The sequence below is a fragment of the Crotalus tigris genome, unplaced genomic scaffold, assembly GCF_016545835.1.
Source record: "Crotalus tigris isolate CLP2741 ecotype Arizona unplaced genomic scaffold, ASM1654583v1 scf7180000017628.32516253702:7417878, whole genome shotgun sequence".
Lineage (NCBI taxonomy): Eukaryota > Metazoa > Chordata > Lepidosauria > Squamata > Viperidae > Crotalus > Crotalus tigris.
The window spans coordinates 5,810,778-5,828,418 of NW_024096523.1; the positions used below are offsets into that span (position 1 = coordinate 5,810,778).

Genomic DNA, 17,641 nt, shown 5'->3' on the forward strand with positions numbered 1-17,641 from the left:
CCAGTTATTTTCTTTGTTATTTTAAAAAGTCAAGCCAATACCTCAGCAACAGAAAGAACACAAAATAAAGATGGATGTTCAGGGTCCAGTCCTTCAAGCTTCATTCCAACTTTAAATCCATTTTTGTTTTGTGGAAAGGACTGAGACTACAGTAGAAAGAAATAAAATATTATTGTAGACCTAACAAACTCCTTGTTGCAATGTCAATACTCTGTGGGGAAAATAAGAAAATGAAGCAAGAATATCAAGTGTATAGTATTCCTTTTCTATAATTAAGCTTAATTGACTTTTTTAAATGTTTTCTTGTTTTTTATGTGGGAGTAAGCTGTTTATAGAAATTAAGGATTACTAAAGTTTAATTATCAGTTAGTGCAGTGTTTGAATTGACAGACTTGTGTTTCTAGTCTAAAATAATGACAACCCTTAATGACAACCCTTGGAGTGTTCATTTCTTAACTGATAAACCATAGATTGCTGTTATGACACAGCTAGTCCTTGACTTACAATTACAGTTGAGGCCAACATTTCTGTTGCAAAGCAAGACAGTTGTTAAATGAATTTTGTCCCATGTTATGACCTTTCTTGCCACAGTTCTTAAGTGAATCACTGCAGTTGTTAAGTTAGTAACACGCTTCCCCATTCGCTTTGCTTTTCAGAAGGTCGCAAAAGGGGATCATGTGACCCTGGGATCCTGCAACCAATATAAATATGAACCAACTGCCAACCATCCAAATTTTGATCATTTGGTCACGAGGATACTGCAACAGTAGTGAGTATGAAAAATGGTTCTAAGTCACTTTTTTTCAGTGCTGTTGTAACTTCAAATGGCCACTACATGAACGATTGTAAGTTAAGGACCACCTGTACTCAGAGACTGCTACGCTCTGGAGATGGAAATAAACCTAAGAAGTTAAATAGAACAGGGGAAAATGGAGGCAAATTGCTATAATGCTGAATTTGACTCTTATACACTTGGATACCCTAACTTCATATCCTAAATTTTAGTTAGCGCACAGCATAATATGATATAGTGTCTGAATTGAGCTTCCGAATCTGACCTGGAGAAGCATCAGATCAAGAGACAATATTATTCTGAAATTTAGACTCAGACACAGTAAATAAAACTCTGCTGATAGCTGGAAGACTTTTTAAAATCTTGCCCATTCATTCGTTCATTCATTCAATTTATATACTGCCCATCTCACTATCAAGTGACTCTGGACAGCTTATAATGTCATAAAATAGCAATATAAAACAATTGGAAAGTTAAATATATATATTTTGAAAATTCCTCTAAGAAGCTGAGCTTTACATACAAAACTGGGAGTGAAATATGGTTCAGATCAAGCATCTTCCCATTTTATCTGAAGAAACTGAAATAATTTAACACGGACAGGAAGGATGCTATGTTCACATTTTCTATGATTTGGTTTTGTGCATATTGTTAGAAATGGCAATTGGCTGCTACTTGTACCCTCACTTATAATGATTACTTTTAATAAGATAATCTACAACATGCTAAAAGTCAAGGACCAATTAATGTCAGCACTATGCTAATTACGAAAGCTAAAAACTAGCTTTCCACAGTTGCTGGCTGAGATATGATACTGGTGTTGAGCAATTTCATAGACACAAATTAAAACAGGGGTTGTGGGTAAAACTAAATATGAAGATTAAACTGCTTACAATGGTTAATTCACATATTATCCTTTTAACAAGCCAGATGCACAATAAAGCGCAAGTGCACACACACACACACACACACACACACACACACACACACACACACACACACACACACACACCAGCTCACATTGAATCCCTTTCCAGGCAAAAACTGATAGAGGTTTATCTTATTCCCTCCTTTTGATGCCCAGCATTTCCTCCCAATAAGAAACCTTATCCCTAGTTGCAACTTCTCTCTATCAAACTCAAAGTAAATGTAATGCGAAGATTATAAACATCCATGACTTGTAAGGAGTGCTGAGATGTGTTTCCCTGCTTGGATATCATGAGAAAATTAGTATCTCTCTTTTACAGGCAGTTATGCAAGACAAGAAGAGAGAATGAAGAAGGAGGTGAAGGAATATTCATCTCCACATCAACAAACTCTATTTGGAAAGACGCAAAACCAGCGTGAAACTCCCATATAATAATAATATGATAGACAAGCATATTTGTAAGTTTCTTAGGATTATGACGGACCCAGGTTTGTCTCTCTGCAGCACTGAAGAAGTCACCTTGGTCTTATTGCTTCCAATAAAAGAGCCCTTTTAAGAAGAAGATGTGTAAGATTTCAATGTTTTCAACATATTCCATCTCATTACAATATCTGGTTCTTTGATTTCCCACCCACAAAAGATTCTGGTTCTAAGGCAATACAAACATGTAGTTAGCCTCGACTTATGACCACAATTGAGCCCAACATTTCTGTTGCTAAGCAAGACAGTTGCTGAGTATGTTTTTGTTGTGATTCCTTGCCAGCCTGTGCTCCTGGCAGCTGAGTCCGGGGAATCAGAGGAGGAGGGGCCTGGAGAGCCATCAGAATCGGAGGGAGGGTCTGATGAGCTGCAGGACTTACAAACTAATGAAGAGGCTAGTCCTTTCACTCATGATTGAGCTGAGAGCCAGCTGTGCTGAGAAGCTGAGTCGGACTCGGAGGAACCACTGCTGGAAGACCTCAGAGATGCTCATAAACACAGACAGATCACACAAGTAGGACAGAGGGAGGAAATGGGGCGACTCCAGGGGAAGGGAGAAAGCAGTGAGAAGCCATGCCTTGGGGGCTGCGTAACAAAAAGGGAATGGCAGGGCTGGCTGCTGGAGGCAACCATTTGCAAAGAACTTCAGTGTCAAGAGATCATGGTCTGTTTATTTTGCCTGTGAGTTATTTGGCTCCGTTTTGCTTTTTGGACAAGTTCTCCGTTGGAAAAGTGTTCTATTGCTTTTGTTTTTCTGGGACAACTATCAGGTCTGTAACTCAAATAAAAAGGGTTTATTTTCCAGTCTACTGTTAAAAGAGGGGTTGTCTTTGTGAAGTAACAAGGATGTACTGTACATAGGCTGGGACAGAACAGTTTTGCTCCATTTCACAATCTTTCTAGCCACGGCTGTTAAGTGAAGAACTATAGTTCTTAAGTTAATAATACAGTTGTTAAGTGAATCTGGCTTCCCCATTGACTTTGCTTGTCAGAAGGTCACCAAAGGTGATAACATGACCCTGGGACATTGCAACCGTCATAAATACATGCTAGCTGCCAAGTGGCCAAATTCTGATCATGTGATCATGGGGATGCTGCAATGATTTTAAGTGTGAAAACAGTCATACGTCACTTTTTTAGTGCTATTGTAACTTCAAATAGTCACTAAACAAATAATTGTAAGTCGAGGACTACCTGTATTCAATATCCACAAGAAAACATTTAAGAGATTACAAACCTCTTTGAAAAGTTTTAAGGGAGCAGCTGGCATTCGTTCTTCTTCTAAGTATGTCATCCAGTTCCAAATGTTCTTCTTTGCAGGCACAGCTGAGAAATCAAAGATAGAATAAAAAAACAATTACTCCTTCCATGGATCTTTGTGGTTCCATACTCTGTTGAGTATGGAACCACAAAGATCCATGGAAGGAGTAATGTAGGACAAGTGATAGAACATTTGTCATAATGTACTTACGTGTACATTATGTACATGTAACAATGCATTTTACCGTTTTGGTATTATCATCTTTAAAAGTAAATACCTATGTATTGATCAGAGGGTTATATGTGTCTCTGTGTGTGTGTTTTCTGAGGTTTTCGTGGGTGTTTGTATGTAGGTCTTTGGTTATTCGGGTTTTTTCCCACGTCAAATTGGAAGTATCTTGGTGATGTTTCGACGAAGTCTCATTCATCATCTTCAGGCTGGTGTTTTCAGCTTCGTGCTTCTAGGAGCAATGCTTCCAATTTTACATGGGAGAAAACCCGAATAACCAAAGACCTACATGTGCTCTGATTGGATGGGGGGTTGGCAAACCCAAACCCACACCGATGATGAGGCACAACCACAAACCAGAAGCCAGACCACAGCTGCATCATTAGCCACTTTAAACCCCTCCAATCCATACATGAAGCAAACTGACACCCACCATGAAGATGAGGCATGACCACGAACACAAAGCCAAACAACAGCAATGCAGCTCACCATCTCAAATCCCACTGCAATTCAGACTAACCCGAGCACAACAAAGCCTCTCCCAAACAAAACACTCCTCCAGCCAATCAGAGCACAGCCAATCCCCCATCCAATCAGAGCACAGCCAATCCCCCATCCAATCAGAACACACCTCCACCCAATCAGAACACAGCCAAGCTCCCACCCAATCAGTTCATACCCCCACTGGCAGTCAAAAGGAAGAAACAGATACGATCACACATTGTTCCTAGAAGCATGAAGCTGAAAACACCAGCCTGAAGATGACAAATGGGACTTAGTTGAAATGTTGCCAAGACACTTCCAATTTTACGTGGGAGAAAACCTGAATAACCAAAGATATATATATGTGTGTGTGTGTGTGTGTGTGTGTGTGTGTGTGTCCCCTTAATGGTTGTAAAAATGCGAATCCCGGGCATATTTGTTCAATAATGCAATCTTCGATCTCCGGGAAGAGTATAACCTAGCTGTTTATTGTTAAAACAATATTTAAAACAATAAAAACAGTTATATACAAAGTTAAAAACAACTTAGCTTTCACTGGTCCTCTGCCAGCATCCTCAGAGTGAGGCTCAGGGGGTGGGGAAGTTCTTTTTATCCCCTTGCCGATCTAACTGCTTGCTCATTGCTCGCATGACAGGGCCACTCTTCCTGATTGCCTGTAACTGCCTTAGTTGCCCTGCCCTCTCTTTATTGCACCCCAATTTTGCATTTTTCTGCTCTGTCATCCTTGTCCAGCCTCCTCCTCCCTGTACTGTTGTTACTAATATACTCTCCAATTGCTCTTTCCTACTCATTGCGGGGTACACCTTCTGATCTGGTATTACAAGAATCCTGCCATGGGGTTTTCCCTTTTTATTCTCCTTGTTGGTCTACTGGTCTGCCTGCCGTTTTTGCGTTCCATTATCCGTTCCTATCCCATCTCCCTCCTCCGGTTTTTCTCCTCTCCTGACCTGCCGATGTGTATACCATTTCTGCCGTCATCCATTCTTATCAATCCTCCCTTCTCCAATTTTTCCCCTCCCCTGACCTGCCTACCTATATACCATTCCTGCCTACCATCATTCATTCCTATTGATCCTCCCTTCTCCAGTTTTTCTCTCCTCCTGGTCTGCTGGTCTACCTGCTATTCCTGTTTCCCATCATGCCTTCTTATCAATCCTCCTCTATCCGGTTCCCCCCCCCCCGGTCTGCCGATCTCCCTGCTGTTCCTGTCTTCCATCATCCATTCCTGTCCCTCTTTCCTTCCCCATTTTTTCTCCCTCCCTAGCCTGCTGATCTACCTGCCATTCCTGCCTTCCATCATCCATTCCCATCAATCTTTCTTTCTCCAGTTTTCCTCTATCCCTAACCTGCCAGTCCTGCCTTTCATCATCCATTTCTATCAATCCTCCCTTCTCCCTCTAACCTGCTGATCTACATACTGCTCCTGCCTTCCGTCATCCATTCCTATCGATGTTCCCCTCCTCAGTTTTCTTCCCCTCCTAATCTGCTGCTCTACCTGCTGTTCCTGCTTATCATCATCCATTACTATCCATCTTCCCTTCTCCAACTAGGTTATACTCTTCCCGGAGATCGAAGATTGCATTATTGAATATATGTATATGTATATATATTATTCTACTCAACATGTAAATATTTGATTGGATTGGCTTAACCTTTTTATCACACTAGCTGGATAGGTGATTCCAAAAATCAGAGTTCTGCCACGATCATAACTTTTTTTAAAAGCAATTCACGAATCTTCTCATTTATCACATTTGCAACACAAATTCATAATATATATATTTACTCAGAATTAAATTCTTTGAAATGGAACTTACTCACAAGTAAATAGGAATATGTTACTATACATATAATTTATATATTGTTACACTGCCCATTGTATCTCCCGACTCATAAATCAAATTATCAGAAATTTTAGTTGTCTTTCTGATCAACAAATTACAACCTTCCTTCGGCAACATTTAACCTGGACAACTATTGTAAAATGGGGCCATGTTTCCAGCAATGGCTATCGGTTTCAGGTTTGGATTTTTTTCTGTATTTCAAACTTTGCACTTGTGTTTGATGGACTGAGACCCTAAATAAACAATTCTGGCAACTTGGAGGAGAGGGGAACATAAGACTGCATATATAGTCTTGAGTTCACAGAAGAGACCATGGCTGGATGACATGAAGAGAAATGTTCCAATATTGTGGCCTTTCTGTTTTTAAGTAAAGCAGTTAAGTAAGTTTAGCACCACTTTATGAGCTTTTTTGCCACTGTTGTTGTTAAGTGAACCACTGCAGTTGTTAAGTGAGTAACACAATTGTTAAGTGAATCTGGCTTCCCCATAGACTTTGCTTGTCAAAAGGTCACAAAAGGTGATGACATGATCCTGGGACACTGCAATCATCATAAATATATGCCAGTTGCCAATTGTCTGAATTTTGATCACATGACCATGGGGATGCTGCAATGTGCAATGGTCATAAGGGTGAAATATGGTCATAAGTCACTTTTTTCAATGCCGTAACATTGAATGGCCACTCAACGAATGGTTTTAAGGACTACAAATAATACATTTCACGGACTATAAAGGTAAGTGTAAAATTGATAGAATGTTCTTTGTAACATTAGTACTGGGTCATTATAGAGGTTGCCAAAGTACTGAATTTATAGCAGCATTTTGTCGTGGAACAATTAGAGATCAGTTTTGCACTCTTACCTTGCTTCACTGATTTTGCATTCCTGTGGTTTTTCAGATTCAATTTATTCTTTTCCTAGATAACACAAACTAGATGAAAATACACTGACATTTTTCATATATAGTTGAATGTCACTTTCACTCTTTTGCAATATTTATTTTTTGCTTAGTATTTTAAACTACCAGCAGATATATTGTATATAAATGAAACAAATAAACTAAATATATTATATATATAAAATCTGCCATTTAGAACAAATAACCATTTTAAACTTTCTAGTGCAGTAGTATTCTCTGAATGGTAAATTTCAACATGTCAACTAATTTCTAATTTCCAGTAGTGAAATGGTGGTATGTGTTACTTTTAAAAATCTGATTTTGCAATATTTTTTTCTGATAAAAAGCAAAGCAAGATCTCCAATAATCTTCTTTGTTCCCTTTTGTTTTAATATAAAATCACAATGTTATCATATTTATATGTATACAATGTGTATATTTTGGTTTGGTTTGTTTGACACAATAAATAATAGTTAATAGTTCTAAAAATATTATAAATATGAAAGGATTGATTGAATTGACGTGGCAAATTCTTATCACTAAAAGTTTCATTATAGCCTTCTGGCTACTCTTTCAGTTAAAGAAATCACATTTACTTACCTCTTCCTCATCTGCATTTTCTTCTTCCTCTTCAGAATCTAAAAGCAGCTTTCTTTTCCTTCGAAGCCGCTTGGAGGGTCTATCAGTTTCACACACCTGACTGTTATTTGTCTGTTTTCCACAGTTGGTGGTATTGTCTTTAGACAGTCTACCAAAAGATGCAATTACATGCACTTAGAAAACATGGTCTTTAACAGGGGTCCCCAACCCCCGCGGTCCATGGACCAGGACCAGGCTGCAGCATGCCAGCAACTGGTCTGCACAAACAAGCAAAGCCCCATCTGCGAAATGCAGGAAGCACACAAAACCACGCACCCTCCAGTCTGCAGAAAAACCTCTCTCCATGGAACCGGTCCCTGGTGCCCAAAAGGTTGGGGACCTCTGGTCTTTAAGATGGCATCAAAGGTTAACCTATTTTAAATCTGTATCATTTTCTTCTCTACAAACCTAACAATTTAAATAATATTGTTGAGGCTCTACCTTCTTCGGAGGTAATGTGCATGGCAGTATATATGTGGCTATATCTGATATTACCTGCCTCATACTCTAATTCATTGTTAGATAATTTGAAGTTTTTAAGAAGAGACTGGACAGCCGTTTGTCTGAAATGGTAAAGGGTTTCCTGCCTGAGCAGGGAGTTGGACTAGATAACCTCCAAGTTCCCTTTCAACTTTTTTATTTATATTTATATTATTATTGTTGTTGTTGTTGTTTTAATTAACATTGGTACTTCAGCATGCATTTAGGGCTGTGCTCCATTTATCATTGCTGATTCTTCTGCATTACTGCTCTTTCATTGTTTTATATTATTGATTAGCCACTTTATTGAAGTCTTTTGAATTGGTCTGGCATAGACACCAAGGCTGCAATACGAGTGAATAGTAAGCCGCAAGAATGGTTTAATGTGGAGCATTAACTCAGCTGCTTAGCAAACAGTTGTCATTCTTAGTTCTACATTCCAATCTGATTTTTAAGGCTGTGTTGTCTGTTCAGGAAAATAATGGATATTCTCCATTTTCAAAGCACGTTACATTTACCCTAGTCCATTTACCTTGGCTCTTTTATGACTCGTGGACTTCAACTCCCAGAATTCCTAAGCCAGCAAGGCTGGCTCAGGAATTCTAGGAGTTGAAGTCTACCAGTCATAAAAGAGCCAAGGTTGCCTACCCCTGCCTAGCCTAACTAGAAAACTTAAATAAATCAACAATGAACTGACATATTACTCTGACTAAACACGATATATGAATGTGGTTAATTTGTTCAGTATTAATTCCCCCTAACCAGAAATGTATGGATTTTATGGACACAAAAACCATAGACAAAAATGAAGTCACTTGAAGCATTGGCCCAGAGTTGCACTGATGAGACAGGTGATCATATAAATGGAAATAAATAAATATATACATACATTGTGTAACTGCACACAGAATGTATGATATAATAGCCTACAATGGGGGAAATCCAAGAGGGGCATTGCAAAGTTAAGAAAAGAATTGCATTTTGTATTAATGCCATAAGATGTGGGGCTCCTTTTTCTATTTCCCTCTGAAACAATGTGTCAACGCTGCTAATATTGAATATTCTTGCTTTGACAAAATATGCAGAACTCTCTGGTACTTTTAGAGTTAATTCAGATGAGAATGAGAGAGGAGAGAAAAGCCTGTGGAAGGGAACGGAAGTGAATCTTTGCCCTCCAGATTAATTGGAATATGTGAATCATGACCCCAAAATAGGGGAGGGGAAATGCCTGGAATGTTATGTGCAAGGAAGGGAAATTCAGATCTTGGCATTCTCCATGCCGTGCTGATACTCCTTTACACTAATAAAGGCTTTTTAGGTTAAACCATGCCTGAAAGTTCTTTGAAGTGTTTCATTAGTCAGACACATGACACAATGATCACAATGCACACCTTCAATTTTTAATTAAAAAAATTAATTGAATTAAAGCAAACCGAGATCCCTCTACAAAAGAGGGATCCCACTACTGATATTGATTCTGATGATTGAGTCATTTGCACAGTCCCATTTCTTGCCCTTCTGTTGGTTCTCAATGTCCTTTCCAAAACATGGATATGAGAATCCAGAGGTCACTGTTCAATACTAGCCTTTTAGAAATGATTTGCACAGTTCAAAAACTGTGGATGTGAACCTTTCATGCTCTTATTTCTTTTAAAGAGAACTTTCCAACATAGACGTGCTCTATACTGTTATATGTTGAGGTAGTCCTCAATGTATTGCTACAACTGAGCCCAAAATTTCTGTTGCTAAGTGAGACATTTGTTAGGTGAGTTTTGCCCCATTTTATGACCTTTCTTGCCACAGTTGTTAAGTGAAACACTGCAGTTGTTAAGATAGTAACAAGATTGTTGCAAATCTGGCTTCCCCATTGACTTTGCTTGTCAAAAGATCGCAAAAGGTGATCACATGACCCTGGGACACTGTAACTGTCATAAATATTAACTAATTGCCAAGTGTCTGAATTTTGATCATGTGACCATAGGGATACTGCAATGGTTGTAAGTTTGAAAAATGGTCTTAAGTCTTTTTTTCAGTTTGGTCAGTAAATAAACTGATATAAGTCAAGGACTACCTTTAAATGTAGATTATGCCCAAGACTATATCCATGTTAAGATGTATTTTAATGAAACAAAGAAAACAAGCAAAAGTCATCACCTGTCTTTAATCTCTTGATGAGAATTCTCAAAGCTCTCCATTTGTCCAGGACGGGTGAGTTTTGAGTTCTGGTCTAGAACGATTCCTGTCTTTTGGTTCTGCAAAAACCAACAGTCACCGATGAAAAAAATACTTCAAATATTTATTATGTAACAAACACCCTCTCTGCTTTTTCAGCCTTTCATTAATTGAATCTCACAATCTAGCAACTGAATAAATCACCAGGGATCTTAATGAAAATGCTATGCCACTCATACCTAAGCCCAAACCACAATCAGCTGACGTATCCGATGATATTTTAATTGTGGAAGAACGTCTGAGATGAGGGGTCTGAAAATCTGTTAAACGCCTCAGGACACTCATTTACATTGAAAAATTTCAGAGGAGAAAACTATGCATATTCTTTGCAACTGTCAGAATCCAATTATATTTCATCTCTAGTTATCGACTATGGAAAACCCCATTTCTGCCCTCTCTGGATTCTGTCATACGATGAAGGGAAGGGGGTGAGCAAAGGGGTTTTATGGCCCTCACATCATTCGGTACAACTTCAAAGGGACTGAATGTGGATACCACCAAAAGGACTAAACATAACAATGGGGCAATCAGCTTTCACCTACTCCTCTCTGAAGTCTCCCTTCCACCAACAGTGAGGAAAAAGGGGGTGGAAATGTAACTCCTGGGATTGTCACTGGAAAGATGGTGAGGTGGGGTGGGGCTGCTGGGGACCCCTTAAAACCGTGAACTGTAGGGCTTGGCCCCAGGTCCTGTCTAGCACGCCTGCAACCATTTTCTCTTAATAAAGGATGCCTGTTGGAAGAATTATTCCAAGAGTTCTGTCTTCTTAAGATGCAAAGTGGGGTGGGTCCTTACTTTAGACAGGACCTGCAGAATTAGTCCACCTGGAAGGGAGAACATTGCCGGGGGACATTGCAAAAAATTACCATGTCAGATGACGGAGCAGGGAAGGGAGAAAACTCCCCGGGAAGGGAGCTGCTGCCCCGATTGAAACCCTGCCAGATTTCGGGATCTGAGAGGTCAGATTCCTCAGGAGAAGAGGTGGTGGAGACACAGGACCACAAACCTCGGTGGTCAATGGACGTTGGAAAGAAAGGCAAGTGGGAAAAGAAATCAAGAAAGGTGATCCTGAGACGGGGGGCCAACCAACCAGAATGGAAGCAGGAGATGGAGAAATCCCTGCATGCAAGTGAAGAGGAAGGGAGCTGGGCACTGTACTTGGGCTGGATCCTAAAGAAAGCTATCGATCTGATGAAGAGAACTCTCAGCTCCCTAGGAGTGGAGAATTCTGAGCCCTACGGCCACCCCAGCTCCTGGAGCCGCAAAGGGAGCGACACCGAGGGGGAAGTGGAACCTGCAGCCCCGGAGACATCTGCTGATCCAGTAGCCCCCACTCCCCGCCGACCCGCAGATGGCGATCTGGATGGAAGACACTACCACCGACAACGGAGGCACCAATCCATTCAAAGATTCCCGCTGCTGGATGTGAGATTCAAGGAGGAGCCAACATGCTTGGGGTTTTTCCTAACCCAAGTCCTCAGCTACATGGAGGAATACGGGCGGCACATCCCCAGCGACAAAGCCCATATCCGGATGGTGCAATCTGCCCTGGACGGGCCGGCCGCAGATTGGGTGGTGAACTTGCATGACTCCAATGTCCCAGAGCTCAACGAGTTCAACCGTTTCATGTCCTCTCTGAGAAGGTGATTTGAGGACCCCCTGGCTGATCGCAAAGCCCACAAAAGGATAAAAATCATGAGGCAAGGCAAACGCCCGGTAGCCAAATATACACAAGAATTCCGGGCCATTGCCAGCAAACTGAACTGGCCGGAAGACATCCTCCTTAGCCATTTCAAAGATGGACTAAATTATGACCTATATGAGGCTTGCCTGCCCCGAGGGGACCTACACCAACTTGAGGAATGGTATGTCTTGGCAGAGAAAGCAGAAAATGACATACTGAAGAGGCACTGGCGAGGAAAACAATGGAGCTGCTCACCGCCTGAGCTGACACATGAACCAGTGAAACCATCGGCTATGGCTAAGAAACAAATGGGGTGTTTCAAGTGTGGGAGAGAAGGGCATCGGGCTGTAGAATGCCGCTCAAAAGCCCCCCAGCACAACCCAGACAGATCACCAGCCAGCAAATCCAGAAAGTCTCCGACTAAGCCAAAAGAACCTGCCATGAGAATGATGGAGGCTGTGGAATCCCCCACCTCTGCTCATCAGGGGGAAAGAACTCCAGCCTACACCGCAGGGCCGGTGGATGCCTCAGAGGACAGCTCGGAAGGCGAACCCCTGGTAACTGGACGCATCGCACCCATCCTCAAGACAGTGATTATATTAATTCCCCCCATGCCCGAAGCCGTGAAAGTAAAAGCCTTAATAGACTCTGGCTGCACCCACTGCCTCATTAGCCCGATGCTAGTGGGGAATCTGGGCATTCCGTCAAGGAGACTGGAGCAACCAATCTCATTTGGCCAGTTAGATGGGTCCATAGCAGAGGGTGCCAGCTACCCTAGCCATGTTACCAATACACCTCTCCCTGGGCAAACATGAGGAAGACATAACATTTGTAGTGACCCCAGGCATGGAATGCCCAATGATCCTAGGGATGGAATGGTTAAAAAAATGGAACCCCTGGGTGAATTGGAGGACGACAGAAATCAAATTCCTGAAGGGGGACCCTATGGACCTAAAATCCCAAGGGAGGCTACCAGAATCAAGAACAGAAAAAGCATCCATGGGAGAGGAAAAGGGACTACCAGAAATACCAGAGGAATATAGAGACCTTGCTGAAGTTTTCAGTGAGGAGAGGGCGGATGAGCTCCCCCCCCCCATTGACCCACAGACTGTGCTATTGAATTCAAGCCTGGGGCAAACTCCCGAAGCCCAGATTATACTCCATGAGGAGAAAGAGAAAATGGAAAGATTCATAAAGAAAAACATAGAAATGGGGTTCATTGAGCCAGCCAAGCCTAAAGTGGCTGCCCCAGTCCTCTTTAGAGAGAAAAAGGAGGGCTCTTTACACTTATGCGTGGATTATAGGGCCCTGAATACAATCAGTGAAAGCAACCTATACCCTCTGCCCCTCGTGAAAGACATGTTGTCACACCTGTCGAAAAGGATTTTTTTTTCTAAACTAGACCTAAGGGAAGCTTACTATAGCATGAGAATTAAGGAAGGGGATGAATGGAAGACCGCATTTAACTGCCCAATGGGGTGCTACCAATTCAAAGTCTTGCCATTTGGATTACAAGGGGCCCCCGCAGTATTTATGCAATTAATCAATGACGTTCTAAGGGAGCACCTATTTAAGGAGGTCCTGGTTTACTTAGACGACATTCTTATCTTCACCGAATCAAAAGAGGAACATGTCAACCTAGTCAGAGCGGTTTTAAAGAAACTGCGAGCCGCCTACCTATATGCCAAACTCTCAAAATGCGAATTCCACCAAGAAAGGATAGACTACCTAGGTTATCGCATATCCCCACAGGGCATTGAAATGGACCCAGAGAAGGTCAGAGCAGTATTAGAATGGGCACCACCCCGCACAAGAAAGCAACTGCAAAGTTTCTTGGGCTTCGCAAACTTTTACCGCCAATTCAACCCCTCATTTGCCCAGATAGCCCTGCCCCTCACAAACTTACTAAAAACGAAGGGAGCATCCTCAATAAAACCTAGCCAGCCACTAACATGGACAATGGAGTGCCAAGCAGCATTTGAGAGACTTAAGAGACTTTTCTCTGTCGAACCAGTACTGAGGCACCCAGACATGGATTAGCCCTTCATAAAACAGGCGGATGCAAGTTATATGGCAGTGGGGGCTGTACTATTACAAGAAAACGAAGGGGTATTGCAACCCTGTGCATATACATCCAAGAAACTAACGGAAATGGAACAGCGCTGGCCTATGTGGGAGAAAGAGGCATATGGGATACGTTGGTCATTGCTCATGTGGCGCCAGTTCCTTGAAGGCAACAAAATCTCTTTCCAGATGTGGACTGACCACAAAAATTTGGAAGCCCTGAAAACACCCAGGAAGCTCAACCCCAAGCAAGCCCACTGGTCCCAGCATTTTCATCAATTCCAATTTACGCTCAAGCATTTGCCAGGGAGAAAGAACTTCTCGCATGCCCCAATATAACAGCACGCGAGCCAACGACTCTAAACCAATGGTAGAATCACAACTGACAGCGCCAGTAACCACCAGAACCCAAGCTTAATTAAAATCACAGCTGGGCAGCCAAACTGGGATTGAATTCTGGAAAAGTTTGGAAACAGATGAATGGTTCCAGAAAAACAAAAATGTGTGCACAATGAGAGACGGTCTGCCTTGGGTGGGGGAAAAGTTATATATACCAACAACCCAAAGAGTCACATTCATGCAGCTTTGCCACGACACAAAATCAGCAGGGCATTTTGGATTTGTAAAAACATTACACTTAATTAAATGGTAATTTTGGTGGCCATCCATAAAAAAGGACATAGAAAGTTACGTGGTCAGCTGCCCAAAGTGTGCAACTGCAAACAGGTTGCAAGGGAAATCGCCCAGAATGTTACAAACAGTGGCAAATCCCTCAGCCCCCTGGAGGGAATAGCCATGGATTTTTTAAAAAATATTTTTTATCGAATAACAAAAATTAAAAACATTGAACATGGTAAATCAGATTTGACATACATCACAGTTCATATTCACAATTAACTACTAATATATGAAAAAACCTTTACAATAACATCACTCTAATCTCAATCTTAACTTATCTCATTACAATGACTTCCATATTTTTCCCTCACCATCTATAAAATGTATTCCAAATTTGGTAAAAATCCATTTCATCCTGATTTTTGAGTCTCTCAGTTAACCTATCTAATTCTGCGCAGTGCATAATTTTATGAATTAAAATTTCCTCACTAGGTATAGCCATAGCTTTCCAATTGTGAGCGAATACAATTCTTGCCGCTGTAACCACATGAGTGAATAAATACATATCTTCTTTACTAACATTATTTTCAAGAATTCCTAACAACGTCTCAGGTTTATACTGGATGTTTTGCATACTCATTTCTGTTACCCATTCCCAAACCATATGCCAATATCTCTGTGCTTCCTTACATAGCCACCAAACATGAAAATATGTGCCCCTTTCTTTTTTACATTTCCAACATAGTGATGAGTATCCTTTGTACATTTTGGCTAATCTTGCTGGGGGGAGATGCCATCTGTAAATCATCTTATACGAATTTTCTTTGTATGATGATGCCAATGTAATTTTATTATTCCACATCCACACCTGCTGCAGGAAATAGCCATGGATTTTATAGTGGAATTACCAGAAAGCAATGGGAATACTGTTGTCTGGACGGTCACAGATTTGATTTCCAAACAGGTGCACTTTATCCCTTGCCAAAAGATTCCCACCGCAAAAGCCTTAGCGAAACTTTTCGTCCAATATATTTACAGATTGCATGGGGCATCCCAACACATCATCTCTGATAGGGGAATGCAATTTACGTCTGCATTTTGGAAGGAATTTTTATCCCTCTTAGGGATCACTCAGGGACTGACATCTAGCCATCATCCACAAGGAAATGGGCAGTTGGAAAAATTGAACTCAGTACTTGAGCAATATTTAAGATGTTTTCTTAGTTTCCAGAGTCTGATTGGGCGGACTTACTCCCTTTTGCAGAAGTTGCCTACAATAATGCAGTCCACTCCAGCACAGGATTTTTTCAAATAGCCACCGGTCAAAGTTTCAACCCCATGCCAGAATTAACCCCAAACGAACCGGCGGTCCCATCACTGAAAGAATGGATGGAAAAATTACAAAACACCTGCCAATAGTTAGAAAAGCACTAGATAAAGTTAGGCAGGCATACAAAGCACAAGCCAATAAAAAAAGGGTTGAGCCTACACCATTCATTATAGGAGAAATGGTGTACTTATCTACAAAATACCTAAAGTCCCTACAGCCCTGTAAAAAACTTGGACCAAAATATATAGGGCCTTTTCCAATTAAAAGAATCATAAACCCAGTAACAGTAGAATTAGAATTACCCAAAAATCTCAGGCAAATACATCCAATTTTTCATTGCAGCTTGCTGAGAGCATCAGTCATCGTTATGGCCAAAAATCCTCCCCCACCTCCAATCATGGTGGAGGGCGAACATGAAGGAAATCCTAGATTCTAGGAGATATCATGGAGTGACTCAGTACGTAGTTGCATGGAAACACCTCCCTGCCTCACAAAACGAGTGGGTCCATAAACGTCATGTCAGAGCCCCGAAGCTATTAAAGAAGTTTCACACAGAGTATCCTAACAAGCCTGACTAATTTTTATACCTGTTTTGTTTTCTTTCAGGTGGATCTATCTTATTTTTAAGGGGGCAGGATGTCAGAATCCAATTATATTTCATCTCTAGTTATCGACTATGGAAAACCCCATTTCTGCCCTCTCTGGATTCTGTCATACGATGAAGGGAAGGGGGGTGAACAAAGGGGTTTTATGGCTCTCACTTCCTTCGGTACAACTTCAAAGGGACTGAATGTGGATACCACCCAAAGGACTAAACATAACAATGGGGCCATCAGCTTTCACCTATTCCTCTCTGAAGTCTCCCTTCCACCGGCAGTGAGGAAAAAGGGGGTGGAAATGTAACACCTGGGATTGTCGCTGGAAAGATGGTGAGGTGGGGTGGGGCTGCTGGAGACCCCCTAAAACCTTGAACCGTAGGGCTGCAACCATTTTCTCTTAATAAAAGATGTCTGTTGGAAGAAATATTCCAAGAGTTCTGTCTTCTTAAGATGCAAAGTGGGGTGGGTCCTTACAGCAATAGTAGGAGGTCTCTAAAGAATAACAAAAGTCTATAACAGTTGTTACAGACACTTCATTAAAAATGCCTTTTAAGGATACATTCAAGAAATGAGTTTATTGAACTAAGTGTGATCACTTAATTGAATTACAGAGCTTCTTTCTAACCAAGATGAATCCTTTAAAATCAAGTAATATTTAATAAAATTGGGAGATACAGTATATTGTAACTATACTGTAACCCCTACAAAAAATGTATTATAGTTACGGGATTTTTTTTTTTACATAAAATACATGTATGGTAGTTGATTTTAGTCTTCTTTTATGCAATAATAATAATATTTGAACTGAAGAGTAAATTATATTCAACTAAGCAGAGGTTTCCAACTTGGGTGTAGTGAAGCATTCATTTATGGAAATGTACAGACCCTGGTTGAAGGAGAATATAAATTGGAAGCACAGGCTTGGGGATATAGGAGAAAGGAGAGTTGAGATCAGATTTCATTATTTAGCAATAAAAATATCCTGGAAGATGTCTCATTAATCAAAGCCAAAGATGAAGCCAAAACGAGTTTCCCCAAGAAAAATTAAGTCAGGAATGAT

At 40.9% G+C, this 17,641-nt stretch overlaps 1 protein-coding gene across 4 annotated transcripts in view; it reads right to left on the reverse strand.

The window, feature by feature from the left end:
- The window catches only part of LOC120304141 (lethal(3)malignant brain tumor-like protein 4), a 110,358-nt gene that overhangs the window by 49,436 nt on the left and 43,281 nt on the right, over positions 1–17,641 (reverse strand). For all 4 annotated transcript variants that reach the window (XR_005555643.1, XM_039334356.1, XM_039334357.1 and 1 more), the window contains 5 exons: positions 10,209–10,306; positions 7,536–7,683; positions 6,900–6,954; positions 3,439–3,527; positions 42–146 (listed from right to left, as the gene is read on the reverse strand). Coding sequence is in view for 3 of the 4 variants with exons in the window: in XM_039334356.1 (XP_039190290.1) it covers positions 42–146; positions 3,439–3,527; positions 6,900–6,954; positions 7,536–7,683; positions 10,209–10,306 (495 nt within the window). In the remaining variant the exon portion in view is untranslated. The remainder of the gene's footprint in view (positions 1–41; positions 147–3,438; positions 3,528–6,899; positions 6,955–7,535; positions 7,684–10,208; positions 10,307–17,641) is intronic.